We start from the raw sequence: 15,106 nt of genomic DNA, 5'->3' as shown, positions 1-15,106 counted from the left end.
AAATGGTCTTTTGTGGTATGTAGTAATAGTTGTAAATTGTAGTTATATGAAAGCATTTGTAAATAATATATCTATGGTTTTTCCTTTATTCTTTCATTTTATAGCCTACATTTCATGTTGTATAAGATGTTCCTTACTTCAGATTACACTTTTATTTTTTCAATATTTTATGAATATATGACAATTTCCATTACTTCACAAATTAGGAAATTGAAATTAAGTTGAAATTAAGTTGAAATTGAAATTAAGGTATGCATGATTGAAATTGAAGTTGAAATTAAGGTATGCATGATTCTTGTTTCTATTGACAATAAAATTTTACATGCTTTTTAAATGAATTTGTATTTTATCCAGATTAATTTTTTTATCCTGTAAATGTACATAGTAATGTAATTTTTTATATGTGAATGTAATAGGGATAGAATCCAGGGATACTCTAGTAATGGACTACATAACCAGCCCCTTTCTATTTATATTGGAGAGTGGTTCTCACAAAGTTATTGAGAATGGCATTGAAATTTGTGCCTCCTTGCCTCAGAATTACAATAGTAATTCTGGATTATATATATAATATAATATATCTTATCTTATATACATATTCATGAATTTATTCTTATTTATAGGATAAAGAGCACAGAATTTTAAAGGTACCTTTCAAATATTTTACAATTCTTTTTATTTTTATGTTATTTTTGTAATTTTAATTGTGATTGAAACCACAAAATAATACTTGCATTTTACCATATCATGCATACTGTTCAGCAATATTAATTCAAATTATCACATAATATATCTGTAGAATGCTTACATCTCAAAAATCAATAAATATATTTCCATGCAAAAAAAAAAAAAAAAAAAAAAAGGTAGAGGAAAAACTCGTAGACTGACTGCATAAACTCTGCTCTAGGAATATCCAACTCTACTCTAGGAATATCTAGGTACCCACCACCCGAAAGGGCACTCACTTTTGTTTTCAGATGGTCTGCTTTGTCCTCAGATTCTTCTGCCAACCTGAAAATCCTTGCTTGGGAGGTAAATTGCCTTAGGAAGAGATGTTTTGGGCAGATCTGGGTGAAGGGCATCCAGGGGACTGGGTTCATTTGTACAGGGACCAAGGAAGTCTTTGGAGGGATTACCCTGAGGGTAAAAGGAGCCAGGCGTGACCACTTTATCCAGTGTTACAGTCCCCTTCAGAGAAGGGGTGATCTAGCTTAGAGTAAATAAAATAAGCCATGTGCGGTGGCACGTGCCTGTAGTTCCAGCGGCTCGGGAGGCTGAGGCAGGAGGATCCCAAGTTCAAAGCCAGCCTTAGCAACTAGCAAGGCACTAAGCAATGAGACCCTGTCTCAAAATAAAACATAAAAAGGACTGGTGATGTGACTCAGGGGCTAAGTGCCCCTGGGTTCAATCCTTGGTACAAAAAAAAAAAAAGAAAGAAAGAAAGAAAGAAAGGAGAAAGGAAAGGAAGGGAAGGGAAGGGAAGGGAAGGGAAAAAGGAAAGGAAAGGAAAGTTCCTTCCTTGACTTTATCAAAGACTCAGCTTTGGGATTACGGGAAGAATGAGAGGAAAGGTGAGCTTGCTTTTTTTGCCAGGGGCATAAAGAAGTGGGAAGAGGAGAAGAGTGATATAGGGAAGCTCTCCTGCCAGCTTTCCTCTGTGCCATTGTCTTCCCTGGATCTGGTGTGCTGAGGTCACCTGCCAAGGTAGTCAGAGTGTTGTGACTTTTCAGACCAGGGTGGAAATTACTTCAAGGAGACCCAACCACTGACTGACCTGTGTGATTGGCTCAAAAAGATTACCTGAGCAATCAGACTCCTCTCAAGAAGCTGAACTAAGAGATCTAAAGGAAAGATCTGGTTGGTGGTAGATGTTTGAAGTAGGAGAAGTTGACAATCTAAAATCTAAACTGGGCAGGCTGGGATGTCTAGAAAAGTCCCCTAATTTCCTCTGAGAGACAGAAGTGGGATTCTTAGCTCCATCTCTACCATTTTATCTTTGCCAAAAGACTCTCCCTAGTGCAGCAATCTTCAAAGCTTGTCAGACCCTCACTGGATTTTGCCCACAACATTAACTCATTTTGTCCCATCATCCCGGATGTAGAACATCTATAAAAAATGAATAGTGTGGGCTGGGTCTGGGGCCCACTTGCCTAGCACATATGAGGCACTGGGTTGGATCCTCAGCACCACATAAAAATAAATAAAATAAAACTGTGTGTCCATCTACAACTAAAAATACTTTAAAAAACTTAAATTATGCAGGTGTGGTGGTGCACTCCTGTAACTCCAGAGATTTGGGAGGCTGAGGCAGGAAGATCCAAAGTTTAAGGCCAGCCTGGGCAACTTAGTGAGACCCTGTCTCAAAACAAAATATTAATAGGGCTGGGGATGCAGCTCAGTGATAGAGTGCTTGTGGGTTCAAACAAACAAATAAACAAATGAGGAAAAAACTTAAATTGACCACTTAGGGTCAATTTGAAACAGAAATTATATAATTAGAATTCTATTATTTTAAGGGGGCTGGGGATATAGCCCAGTTGGTTGAGTGCTTGCCTAGCATGCACAAGACCCTGGGTTCAATCCCTAGCACCACCAAAAAAAAAAAAAAAAAAAAAAAAAAAAAAAAAAAAAAAAAAAAAAAATTCTATTATTTTGAGAAAAGTAATAGGTGAATGATTAGAGCATTTGGGAAAAATATTCTTTATATATATGTATATACACACATATATATGTGCTCATACATTTATATTTGAAAAAATATATAAAGTTTACATAAATTTAGATTATGATTTTCAACCTATTTTAGTGTACCTGTGTCAATTTCATTGAAATAGTCTCAGAATTGAAAACCTTGAGACTTAACAGGTTAAATGAGATTGGCAGAACAGGGGTCAATGTTGATACCCCATCTTCAGATTCAGAGGTGGCTGAAGATGGGAGTCTGAGTCCAATGACAGGAAGGGACTTGCCCAATGTCATTTATACCTGAACTTAGATCTCCTAGTCCTCTGGCTAAGTGCTCTTTTCAGCTCTCCACCTGGTCCACTGATCCTGTTTCATTTCTAAGCTGTGCTGTTCTATGCAGATGGTCCTGGCTTAGGGGCAGGCAGTGAGATACAGGTAGGAAAACTCTCAATGTGGGATAGAGCAGAGTATAGTCCTGAGTCCCTCCCCGACCGATTCCAGCTTGTGCCCTCGGAGTCTCAAGTTCTTTATCTCCAAAGTGGGTATAGCAGTGCCCATCTCCTTGGGTGGATTGAGAACAGCCTGAGATGATGGAAGAGGCAGGACAGATCTGGCCTAGTCTACCTGCAACCTGCTGTGGGGACAGGAATGGTGAGCAAGGGAGCAAAGTCTCTGTGTCCAGTTCCTCCTACCTTGGCTCTAGCCAGAGGGGAGCCCTAAGGCAGTCAGTTAAAGATTGGCCAGGTGTGCGTGAGAAGCCCAGGCCAACCCAGTTCACCAGGAGCCAGATGAGGCAGTGGCCGTTGAATGACCACTGGGCCATCTCAGGCCTGTCCTGAAACTCCCCAGGGACTTGGATCTTGGATTGATAAAGTATGATGATATTTGCTTGTTGTTTTGAGGGGTCCTGATATGTGCCACCAGGAGGCACCAAGGACCCTTCCACCAGTCTAGGGCATCTGGAGGAGGGAGCCATGTCCCCTTCAAACTGGAGCCCCCAGGACCAGACCATGTATCCTCCTTCAGACAAGGGTCCCAGAACAAGGCCATTTCTCCTAGGACTCCCAAGGCTGGGCTGCATTGCCCTACTCAGATGGCAACCCCTGAGCAGGGAATTTCCTACTGGTACTGGAGCCCCCAGGTAGGGCTGTGATGTTGTCAACAGGGCAATCTGGAGAGAGGCATTAGTAGGGTCAAAGCCCTGTCAACTCCTAGGACAGCACCACCTAGGACCTATTACTGGTTAAACTGCCTTTTTACTAAATTTTCAATCTGAATTATTAGTGGCTACTTTTTCCTACGGAACACATCTCTAATAGAGTAAGAAAACAGACTTCATTTTACAGAGAAACTCTCTGCTGCCCAAGTGGCAGAAAGCAGGGGGTCCTGATGGATGGGTGGGCATGCTGTTCTTTCAGTATCATTTCTCTTCTGCCTCTTTCTTGACTCTTCCAGAAGATTCCACCATCATTTTCCCTTCCTCTGTTTCCCACACTTGAATCCAAGGTACCCTGGAATCCCTCTTTAAGCCATTTGACTCCTTCAAACCCAAAGCTTTGTCCTCAGAAAGTAAGGGGCATTAAAAAGGCCGAGGATCAGTTCAAGTGTGTGTGGTGGGAAGGGATCCAACTTGCCCCTTCTGCAGGCTCCGCCTTCCTGTCTCTGTTTTCCAGAGGGAGACCTTGGTCATACAGAGGAGGTAGAACACAACAGTCATTGGATCTTGAAAAGAAAAAGCAAACTCACTATGCACTTCAATTCTAGGGCTCTTATGGGAGCAACTAACCCAACTCTCTGCTTTTACTTTGTAGGTGAAATTAGGGAGCTGGAGTGGAGGTGTGGGTTCTGGCATTGTGGACATGAGTGTGGGGCACCATCAAGTACTGTGAGGAGAGGGGGGAGGCCTAAACCTTTTTTTTTTTTATGTTTTGGCAACATTTTATTGTATTACTGTTTTGCTTTTATAATTAATATTTTTAGGAGTTTTCGATTATAGAAAAATGAGTAGAAAGTACAGAGACTTTTCAGATACCTGCTCCTCTGCTCCCAGTTCCCCTATATTTTATTATTATTTGCAGCGTTGGGGATACATTGTTATTAACTAAAGTCCATAGTTTGCCTCAGAGTTCACTGTTGGTGTAGAATGTTCTATGGGTTCTGTGTCTCAGAGAGTAGTTTCCCTGCCCTAAACATACTCTGTGCTTCTCCTAGTCATCTATTTCTTACCCCCAACTTCTAACAACCACTGGTGTTTTTACTGTTTTCATAATTTTGCCTTTTTCTAGCATGTCACAGAGTTGGAATAAGACAGCATGGAAACTTTTCAGACTGGCTTCTTTGACTTACATTGAAAGTTCTTCATGCATTCTGTGGCTTTGATAGCTCATCTCATTTTTATCACACACACTATTTTACTGTGTTACTTAAAAAAAGACTGGTAAAATATAAGTGCAATTTACCGTTTTAACCATTTTAGGCTTCAGTAGTATTAAGTACATCCACAAAGTTGTGCAACCATCACACCATCTGCTTCCAGAACTTTTTCATCATCCCAAACAGAAACTCTTGTACTCATTAAACAATATCCCCATTCTTTCCCTCTCTTATCTCCGGTTAACCTCTCCTCTCCTTTCTCTAGGAGTTTACTCCATTTCCTTGATCTAAATGAAATCAGACAATATTTTCCCTTTTGCATCTGGCTTTCTTTACTTAGCATGTGGTTGAGTTTTATCCGTATTGTGCCTATACCAACTTCATTCCTTCCTGTGGTTAAATAGTGTTCCCATGTGTGTGTTTACCATATTTTATTTACCCATTCATCTGTTGGTAGACAGCAGGCTGTTTTCACACTTTGGCTACTGCAAATAATGCTGCTACGAACATTCATGTACAAGGTTTTGTCTGAACACCTGTTTTCACCAGGTGCCGTGGCACACACCTGTAATCCTAGAGGCTCAGGAGGCTGAGGCAGAAGGATCATGAGTTCAAAGCCAAGCTCTCAGCAACTTAGTGAGGCCCTAAGCAACTCAGTGAGACCCTATCTCTATATAAAATATAAAAAAGGGGTTGGGAATGTGGCTCAGGGCTCAGTGGTAAATGATCCTGGGTTCAATCCCTGGTACTAAAACAAGCAAACAAACAAACAAAAAAACCCACCTTTTTTCAATTCTTTAGGATACACATCTAGCAGTAGAATTGCTGAATCATATGATATTTCTATGTTTAACTTTTTCTTCACAGTGGCTGCACAATTTGATATTCCCACCAGCAATGTACCAGGATTACAATTTCTCTACATACTTGCCAACATTTCTTATTTTCCCTTTTAAAAAATTACAACTATCCTGGGGGACATGAAGTGGTGTCTCACCATGGTTTTGACTTACATTTCCATAGTGACTAATGATGTCAGACATCTTTTCTTGTATGTATCAGATATTTGTATATCTTTTGTAGAGAACTGACTATTCAAGTCTTTTGTGCATCTTTGAATTGGGTTGTTTTTATTTTTCTTTATTGTTGAGTTGTAGGAGTTCTTTATATATTCTAGGTATTAATTCCTTATCAATATATTTTTGTTCGGTTTGGTTTTGGTACTGGGGATTGAACCCACAGGGGCTTTACCACTGAGCCACATCCTTAGTACACCCCCCTTTCTTTTGAGACGGTCTCAGTAAGTTGCTGAGGCTGGCCTTGAACTCATGATCCTCCTGCCTCAGCCTCCCAAGTTTCTGGGATTACAGGCGCGTGCCTCTGTATCTGGTTCAATATATGTTTTGCAAACATTTTCTTCCATTCTGTGAGTTGTCTTTTCAGTCTCTTGATAGTACCCTTTGATGAGACCTGGAACTTTTGCAGGTTACTTCTCCGGAGCTTATTCTCCCCATGTTGTGGAGAAGCCTAGTGAGAAGTCATATGTTTTACCTCTTGAGAATGGGACATGAGGGATCCCAGTTCACCCATCTGGGTTTGAAACACAAGGTTGAATCCCTTCCTCCCTGTTCCCTTCAAGTTTCCAAAGACTTGGATCATACAAGTATGGAGGGAAGATGTCCATCAATGACTATGAGGAAATAGACCCAGGCCTGGTCTCAGGACTCAGAAAACAGGACTTGCTAATACATGCTGATGTGGGTGACCCTTGCATGAATTATGTTAACTCAAGCAAACCAGTCACAAATATATATTGTATAATTTCATTTATATGAAATGTCTAGAGTAGGAAAATCTACAGAGTCAGAAAGTAGATTAGTGATTGCCCATGGCTGGTGGGGCAGGGGAGACTGGGTGGAGGAACAGTTGCTAAATGCTAATGAGTATGGGGCTTTTTGAGGGTAACAGAATGTTCTAAAATCGATAGTGGTGTTGGTTGTACAACTCTATAAACACATGGAAGGAGATGACTTTTATAGCATAAGAATTGTATCTCAGTAAAGCTGTCTTTTTAAAGAAAGAAAAAGAAAAAAACAAAAACAAAAACAAGGGCTAAGGCCCCACAAGTGCCCCCCACTCCCCACCTCAGCATGGGGGTGCCTTCTTCACTTGGAGAAGCGTGGCTGTGCCCGGACCTGATCACAGCGGGCATGCTTCATGGTTAGCCCATAGATGGGGGTCAGGTCCACCTCAGTGCCTGGTGGCACACTGAACTCCAGCTGCTGCAGCAGGGAGGTCAAGAAGAGGAAGATCTCCCACTTGGCTGGGATCTCCCCAATGCACTTGCGCTTGCCCAGGCCAAAGAGCATCACCTTCTCACTCAAGGTCTTGTTGATGGCCCTGTTGTTGTCAGTGAGGAATCGCTCAGGCCGGAACTCAGAGGGATCCTCCCACGTCTTCCTGCAAGAGTGACAGAGGGGACAGGATCTCTGAGCTGAGGAAGCTCTGGGAGAAAGTCTTGGGGGAGACTTCTTTTTTTGTGGTACTGAGGGTTGAATTTAGAGGTGCTCAACCACTGAACCACATTCCCAACCCTTTTTTGTATTTTATTTAGAGATAGGGTCTCATTAAGTTGCTTAGGGCCTTGCTAAGTTGTTGAGGCTGGCTTTGAATTTGTGATCCTCCTGCCTTAGCCTCCTGAGATCCTGGGATTACAGGTGGGTACCACTGCACCTGGCCTGGGGAAGACTTTTGAATAGACTACTGTTGAGAACACAAATGTTAGAATAGGTCGAAGGCAATGAAAAACTTAGTGAGAAAGGATCAAACTGAACTTTGATGCTCATTTCTTTTTACAAAACTCTTTCTAAAATGAGCAGCTTTGAAGATAGTGCTTTTTAATAATAATCTGTTGTTTTAAAAACATGCTTTATCTAAAAGAAATTAAATGAAGGAAAATGTGTCTAACTCCATCCTACTAAAGATATGCTATTAGCAAGGAGAATCAACAGTATGTGCTGGTTTATACTTATTGTTTTGGAGTAATTATTGATAGCTCCTTCATACTCAAAAGCACATCAGTATGGATGGTAAATGCTTTGGTCCCCATCCCTATAGACTAAAGTGATGTCTGGGGCATTCCCATTAGAATCACCTGTGGCACCCTCCCCTATCTACCAAAGTAGAGTACTGGAGGATAGGGCATAATCTTTAACAAGCTTCTGAATCAATTTGTATGTACATGGAAATTTGGAAAACAGGAATCTGTTTTGTCACGTAGAATAGGCTATAAAGCCACTGAGTGCTGCTTGATACTGTTGCAACAGCCATCTTCCAGAGCCTTATGGACCTTGTGACAAAGCCTGTAATCTGAGGGACTGGGAAGGCTGAAGTAGGAGGGGTGCGGGGCGCTGCAGATATAGCTCAGCAGTAGAGCACCCCTGAGATATAGCTCAGCAGTAGAGCACCCCTGGGTTTAATTCCAAGTATTGAAACACTAAAAAAAGGAAGAATAATTATATATATAATTATGTAGTAATCAAAGCCCCCATTGCTTATATAACCAGTTCCTGGAGGGGACAAACAGCCTTCCTGATTGCTGAACTTGTACACATTTCTCCATGAGGGATGTGTACTCACGGGTCGTGGTTGACCTGCCACTGGTTTATAAAGACACAGCGCTCCTTGGGAATGTGGAAACCATTCAGTGTTGTGTTTCTTGTTGTGCTGAGGAGGGAAGAAGGATCTGTTAGGCTCAGGGGCTGGAAACCTAGGGCAGGTCTTGCTCCTTTCTCCACCCATTATCTGCTCACTGCAGTCTCCATACCCCACATTGGGAGGGAGCATGAGGATCAGGGACAAGGGAAAATTATCCTTCTCTTTCCGTGGCTCGTGTTCTCCAACTTCTACATGTGTTCACTGAATTCTGGAGCCAAGAAGCAGGTGGTCTGGGCCAGCTCCAAGTTTTTATTAAGGCTTTTACTCCAGGAATAACTAGATTAACAAGTGGGCAGAAATAAATGTTCATTAACTCTTATGATCAAGGACTCTAAGTCCTAGAAGACATCAGAGGATTCAGCTGTGTCAGCTGGATATGTCAAAAAAGTTTCTGGTTTCCCAGAACCCCGGAGAAGCCCAGGTCAGGATTGACCTTGGAAAGATAGGATTCTAGAAATGTGTAGAAGTTGTTCCAGGCAAAAGCATAAGAAAAAGTCCAGCGTAAGCAAAATTGGAAGCTGGCTGGATCATGCTTCTGAGGATCAGTATGATGACCTGGCTGGAAGAGTGGGCATTTGCAGGAAGGAAATATGAGCGGAGGTGAGTGACAGGTGAGGTCAGAGGGTGATTTTCTTCTTGAGAGCTGAGTGTTTGGATCATGACTGGACTGGATGAGGACAGACTGGAGGCTGGGGGTCTGTATAGAAATTGGTATTATGGCCTGGAAGAAGACCCAGGCCACAGCCAGAGCCAGGGAATGAGAAGCTGGGGGGAGGGAACATGGCAGGGACTTGCGGACTGCAGAGTAGGCAGCTTCACCTGTGAGGGATGGTAAAGGGTAAAAAGGAGGTGTGTCGGAAGAGCTCCAGGATGAAGGCCTCCACGTAGGGCAACTGGGGTCTGTCAGAGAGCCGGGGCCGCCGCTCCCTGCCAATCACGGTGTCTGCAGAACAAAGAGGATGGACAGAGTTTAGGGGCTGCTCTGACAGCTCGTTGGCATCTGTGTTCTCCATTAGACTACAGTCCCTCTATGTGGGGCGATGTCTATTTCGCATGTCTGAGATCTCACAAATCCCCTTCCCCCAATATCTTCCAGGCACTGGTGGGCACCACTATATGCCCAGGCTTGCATATAGCAGGCACATTGTAAATTGAACAGATGACATGGGACCCCAAGGCTTCTCCCAGCTGGAGGATTGGGGGACACCATCTACCTAACTCCTTCTGTATCTTCTTCTGTATCTCGGGCTTCGTCACAAGGTACATAAGGCTCCAGGAGATGGCTGTTGTCACAGTGTCAAATCCTGGGAAGCATAGAGTGAGATGAGAGGGAGGAAGGAAGACAGGAACAAGGAGACCACTGTAAACCAAGCATCCACCATGAATGCAGCAAGTTTCATTTCTCTGACTGCAGCCCATGAATTTCCTGAGGGCAGGGGCTGAGTCTCTTCAAATAAATTTGAGACATGGGTTTCATAATTAGCTACTAGAATTACACGGGCTTAGATTTACAGGTCAGAGAACTTTCTATTGTTCAGATGTAGAAGCAGAGGCCCACAAGAGGAGAGGGACCTGGCTGAGTTTCCAATGGGAATTGGTGGCACAGATTAGTCTCAAACCCTGATCACAGGGTTCAGTATCCTGTAACAACTGTCATGTGTTTGGCAGGTCAGTGGGCTGGGCAAGAGTCAGGGTGAACAGCAGACTCTGATGGATGGAGGGGCAGGGGTCTGGCTCCTACCAGCTCCAAAGATGTCATTGATAAGGTTGACAATCTTCTCCTGGGGGATGAGACCACCATTGGCTCTGGAGGCCTTCTCGCTGTGCTTGAACAGGGCGCCCACAATGTCCTGGACACTGTTCTGAGGGGGCACAAGATTAAGGGCACCCTTGAGACTTCCAGGACCAAAGACTGGGTTCCCTGCCCAGGTGTCCTGGGGGCTGGGCAGTACCCTGGCCTCCAAGTAGTGGACTGCAGCTCATGGCAGGAGCTGGTAGCAGCCCTGATTTGGCTTAAAGTGTCATTTCATGCCCCACTGACCCTTCCTTCCAATCACCTCATTTGGTTACTGGACCCTAGGGATCCAGTTTCAAAGGAGGAAGAGGTCACTGTGAACACAAGGAAGATAAGTGACATGAAACTGGGGATTAGCTTCTGCTGGTTTCAGGTTCCTGCAGACCAAAAGCCTTCTCATGCATAATAATGGCCCCCCACATTACACAGTTCTGCCAGAACCCCATTCAAAGGCTTTTTCTATCTGGGGTTTTGAGCAGCTGAAGGGAAGCTTTAAAAGATGAGGAAAGTGAAGTCCAGAAAAGAGGAAAAGATGGTTCCAGATCACTGAGTTGCTTCAAGGTGTCCCAGAACCTTCCTTGTCCTTAGCTGCACATCTTGGACCAGGGTAGGAGGGGCCACACCCTGGTCCTGCAGGAGCCTCCTCACCACCCGTATCCCATGCTCACCTGGTCGAAGTCCTGATAGTGCTCCTGGACCGTTTTCTGCAGGAAGTACAGGAACCTCTTGTTGAAGTCCTTGAATCTTTCCAGGGCAGGATTGGGCAGGTAGCGAAGAATGGGGAAAAAGTCCACAGGATTCCCAGAGGAGGCCGTTTCCACAAATTCATGGGTATTCGTCACAATGCTGAGCATCTCCTCACTGTTATGGGGGAAGTGCTTCCCGAAGCACATGGCACCAATAACTTTGGCCACTGATATCACCACCTGGTTATAGGGGTCAAAGTGCCCAACTTCTGCCATCAGCTCCTGGACCCTGCTAATTAGGCACTCAGCCTCCTTGCTCACATGCTCCTCCAAGTAGCAGGAAGATGCAGAAGCAGGGTCCGAGGCTATGGAGAAACTCTTCAGGGCGTCCTGGGCCAGGCGCTTGCGGGCAGCCCACACTGGTCCAGAGTCTGGGTTGAAGGTCAAGCTCTGGCCATCGGTAACAAGGGTAAAGCTGTAGAGGTCTGGCCGGCCCTTGAAGTCATCACCCTGCCTCACTAGGGCCTGCCGGATGGTGTCCAGGCCACTCAGCACCACCACGGGTGTGGTGCCAATGCGGATCTGCATCACGTCCCCATACTTCTGACTGAGCTTTGCTAGTGCCAGGTGAGGGTTCTTCCCTAGGGTCAGCACATGTCCTATCAGAGGCCAACCCCAGGGCTCTGGTGGACTTTTTAGGCCTTTGGGGACCTGAGACCTTGAGGCTCTGACCACCCAGAATACCAGGCAGAAGATGGCGGCAGCCAGGAGCAGCTCTGTGGCTGAGATGGGAGGAGACTGGAACAACACCATCTGTACTGACTGCTGGGAAAAGGAAGAAGGACCAGGCTGAGGATGGAGGTGAAGTCATTCATTCATTCTTCAATAAGTACTAATACATGTTCTGTGCTTGGCTCTCAGCTGGACCCCAGAAAGACTAAGATACATCTATCATAGGTCCTATTCCCCAGGGGCTCACACTTAGCACATCATAGAATCTGAGGGCTGTAAAGGCAGCACAAGGTTTCCAACTGAGTGTCTGAATTTCCAGGCTTGTCTCTTTCTACCCATTCCCCTAGTTTCCAATTCTGAAGCTGGAGTAAAGGTGAGTGACCACTCTAAAACAGGGAAACCAGGGCCAACAGGCCCTGGCACAGGGTATATGTTGGACATTGTGCCAAAGGATTCCAGACAGTGCAGCCTTCCTGCTGATATGTTCTGCATACCTGGGAACATGGAATACCCGGCAACACTGAGGAGGCCAAGGCCCCAGGGTTGATGCCCCCTCCCTGATGGCACTCTTTATTTTTTTCTGTGCTAGGGATCAAACCCAGGGCCTTGTGCTTGCAAGGCAAGCACTCTACCAACTGAGCTATCTCCCCAGCCCTTCATGGTACTCTTTGTACCAAGAAGGATGCCTCCTTTAAAGATGACTACCTATTCTCTGATGGTCCTGGAGGCTACAGCTAGGGCCAGGGCTACCCTTGGACCAGGTATGGACTTCCTCCCATCTCTCTACTCCAAGTGAGGACCCTTGGAGATTGCCTAGTTAAAAGTGCTCATTTAAAAATAGAAAAATAGAGGTCCAGAGTCAAGCAGAAAGGACTAGAACTCAGGCTCCTGTACCTATCCCAGTGTACCCCATCTCTCTATCTCTACCAGTTCCCAGTATAGATGGTATGGGGTCCAGAAAGGTACCTGTAAAGGCAGGTGCTTGAGATCAGCAGAGTTGTGTTTCTAGCACCAGATGGGGCCTTTTATAAATATCACCCCCTATCAGATTGACCTGCTCTCCTGGTCACTTGATATCCAAGTTGGGTCACTGAACAAAGTTGGAAGGATCAACCCTTGGCTTTGGGCCATGATCCCTCAGCTCCACCTACTACACAGGGCTCAGAGACAGCTTTTTGGAAATAGGCCTGAAGGGGTTCTGGGTCCCTGAGGATAAATGCCCTGCTCCTTTCCAGGTCCAGGGTAAGGGGCCCATTTCTTTCATGGACAGATAGGGTGTTGGAGCGAAAATTAGGCCCATGGATGGTTCAGACTTCTTTCTTGCGGTGCCCATGAGGAAGGGCCCTGCTGGACACTCAGTCCAGGCCAGGCAGGGGCCATTAGGCTCACTGCTCCTCTCCAGGATGCTCCATAGTCTCCTCCAACAACTTGTAAAAACAGACAAGGGATGGGCATGTTCCAGTTGTCCCCAAGCCTCAGCCAAATCCCCAATCCAAAAATAAGAGAGGATGAAATTTCTGCATTTTAAAGAGAGACCACCTCACCTTCCTCCCTTCTGCGAAAGAGATGGGAAGAAATTAAAGAGCTAATGAAAAAAAATCTATGCTTTGGGCTGTTCCTTATGGTAACTGACTTGGACACTTCAAAACTGTTAACATCAGCTGGGCATTGTGATGTACACCTGTAATCCCAGTGACTTGGGAGGCTGAAGCAGGAGGATCTTAAGTTTTAGGCCAGCTTGGGCAACTTAGAAAGATTCTGCCTCACAATAGTAAAACAAAACAAAACAAATTAAAAGGGTTTGGGATGTGCAGTTTGGTAGTATGTCACTGTGTTCAATCAACAAAATGATCAACGTCATTATGGGGAAACAAAAAAGGTCTAGGGCCTTGTTATGGTTTGGATACGAAGTATCCCCCCAAAACTCCAGTTAATGCAGAAATATTCAGAGGTGAAATGATTAGATTGTGAGAGCTGTGACCTAATCAGTCCATCTAGTTTGAATGGACAGGGTGGTTCAGTAGGCAGGTGGGGCATGGCTAGAGGAGGTGGATCACTGGAGGCATGCCTTGGAAGGGTTCATCTTCCCTGTGCCCCTGCCCCTGCCCCTGCTTCCTGCCTCTGCTAGGAGCTGAGTAGTTCTCCACCACTGGGCCCTTCCCCCATTGTGTCCTGCCTCACCTTGGACCCAGAGCAATGGAGTTGGTCATCCATGGACTGAGACTTCTGAAACTGTAAGCCCCAAATAAACTTTTCCTCCTCTAGGTTGCTCTTGTCAGTTATTTTGGTCACAGCAGCACAAAAGCTGACTAAAATAGGCCTGTTCTAGAGCCAAGAGACTAAAGAGACATTCCAACCAAATGCAATATGTGGACTTGATTGGCTCATGGATCTAACAACCATAAAATATTTAAAGCTATGAAATACATTTTTGAGAAAATTGGGTGCATGTGAACATAAACTACAGATTAAATGATATTCTGTAGTGAATATTAATTTTCTGAGATATGGACACTGTATCATGATTACATGGGAGTTTATCCTTGTTCTTAGGAGACTAATGCATTGTTATTTAGAGATTCGTGATGCCTGTAACTTCCCTTTAGATGGTTCTGTTAAATTTAGATGTAGATTTGAGGGGCACAGTGGTGCGTGCCTATAATCCCAGCAGCTCGGGAGGCTGACAAGAGGATTGTGAGTTCAAAGCCAGCCTTAGCAAAAGTGAGACACTAAGCAAATCAGTGAGACCCTGTCTCTAAATAAAATACAAAATAGGGCTGGGGATATGGCTCAGTGGTCGAGCACCCCTGAGTTCAATCCCAGGTGCCCATGCCCCCGGCGAAAAAAATGTAGATTTTAACTGGCTCTGCTGGCGGGCACGGGGATCACTTGAGCCTAAGAGTTCAAGAATAGCCTGGATCATATAGAAAGACTCTGTCTCAAAAAACAATTTATTTATTTATCTGTCTATCTATCTATCTATCAGAAGTACAAATGAGAAACATCAACTCTCAGTGAATCAAGGTGAAGATAATGGGGGTGGTTCATTATATAAAAGGAGACTTTGATAGACCCAGTTTCAGTCACTTCTAAGAGGAAGATGGGAATAAAGTATTAT

At 44.5% G+C, this 15,106-nt stretch overlaps 1 protein-coding gene across 2 annotated transcripts; it reads right to left on the bottom strand.

Moving 5' to 3' along the window:
- Positions 1-6,867: 6,867 nt before the first annotated feature.
- Positions 6,868-13,035, bottom strand: CYP1A2 (cytochrome P450 family 1 subfamily A member 2). 2 transcript variants are annotated; one of them, XM_079127328.1, is made up of 7 exons: positions 12,955-13,035; positions 11,239-12,081; positions 10,517-10,637; positions 9,990-10,079; positions 9,595-9,718; positions 8,698-8,784; positions 6,868-7,518 (listed from the first exon to the last, which is right to left on the bottom strand). In XM_079127328.1, exons 2-7 carry the CDS (start codon positions 12,067-12,069, stop codon positions 7,224-7,226), a joined length of 1,548 nt encoding a protein of 515 aa, XP_078983454.1. In that variant the 5' UTR covers positions 12,070-12,081; positions 12,955-13,035; the 3' UTR covers positions 6,868-7,223. The 2 variants fall into 2 exon arrangements, with proteins under 2 accessions (XP_078983454.1, XP_078983455.1); XM_079127329.1 differs by having other exon boundaries at positions 11,239-12,078; positions 12,955-13,010.
- Positions 13,036-15,106: the final 2,071 nt, after the last annotated feature.

This window comes from Sciurus vulgaris (assembly GCF_902686455.1).
Source record: "Sciurus vulgaris genome assembly, chromosome: 2".
Classification (NCBI taxonomy): Eukaryota; Metazoa; Chordata; class Mammalia; order Rodentia; family Sciuridae; genus Sciurus; species Sciurus vulgaris.
Note: the sequence above shows the minus strand (reverse complement) of the source record. Positions and strands in the feature narration are given on the sequence as shown.

Bases quoted from the DNA above. Each gene is read 5' to 3' on its own strand.
- CYP1A2 (XM_079127328.1), bottom strand. From the start codon at position 12,069: ATGGTGTTGTTCCAGTCTCCTCCCATCTCAGCCACAGAGCTGCTCCTG. The intron at 9,719-9,989 runs GTAGATGGTGTC...TTTGTTCTGCAG, and splicing joins GAAGATACAGAAGGAGTTAG to ACACCGTGATTGGCAGGGAG. The intron at 7,519-8,697 runs GTGAGTACACAT...TCACTCTTGCAG, and splicing joins TGGCAGGTCAACCACGACCC to GAAGACGTGGGAGGATCCCT.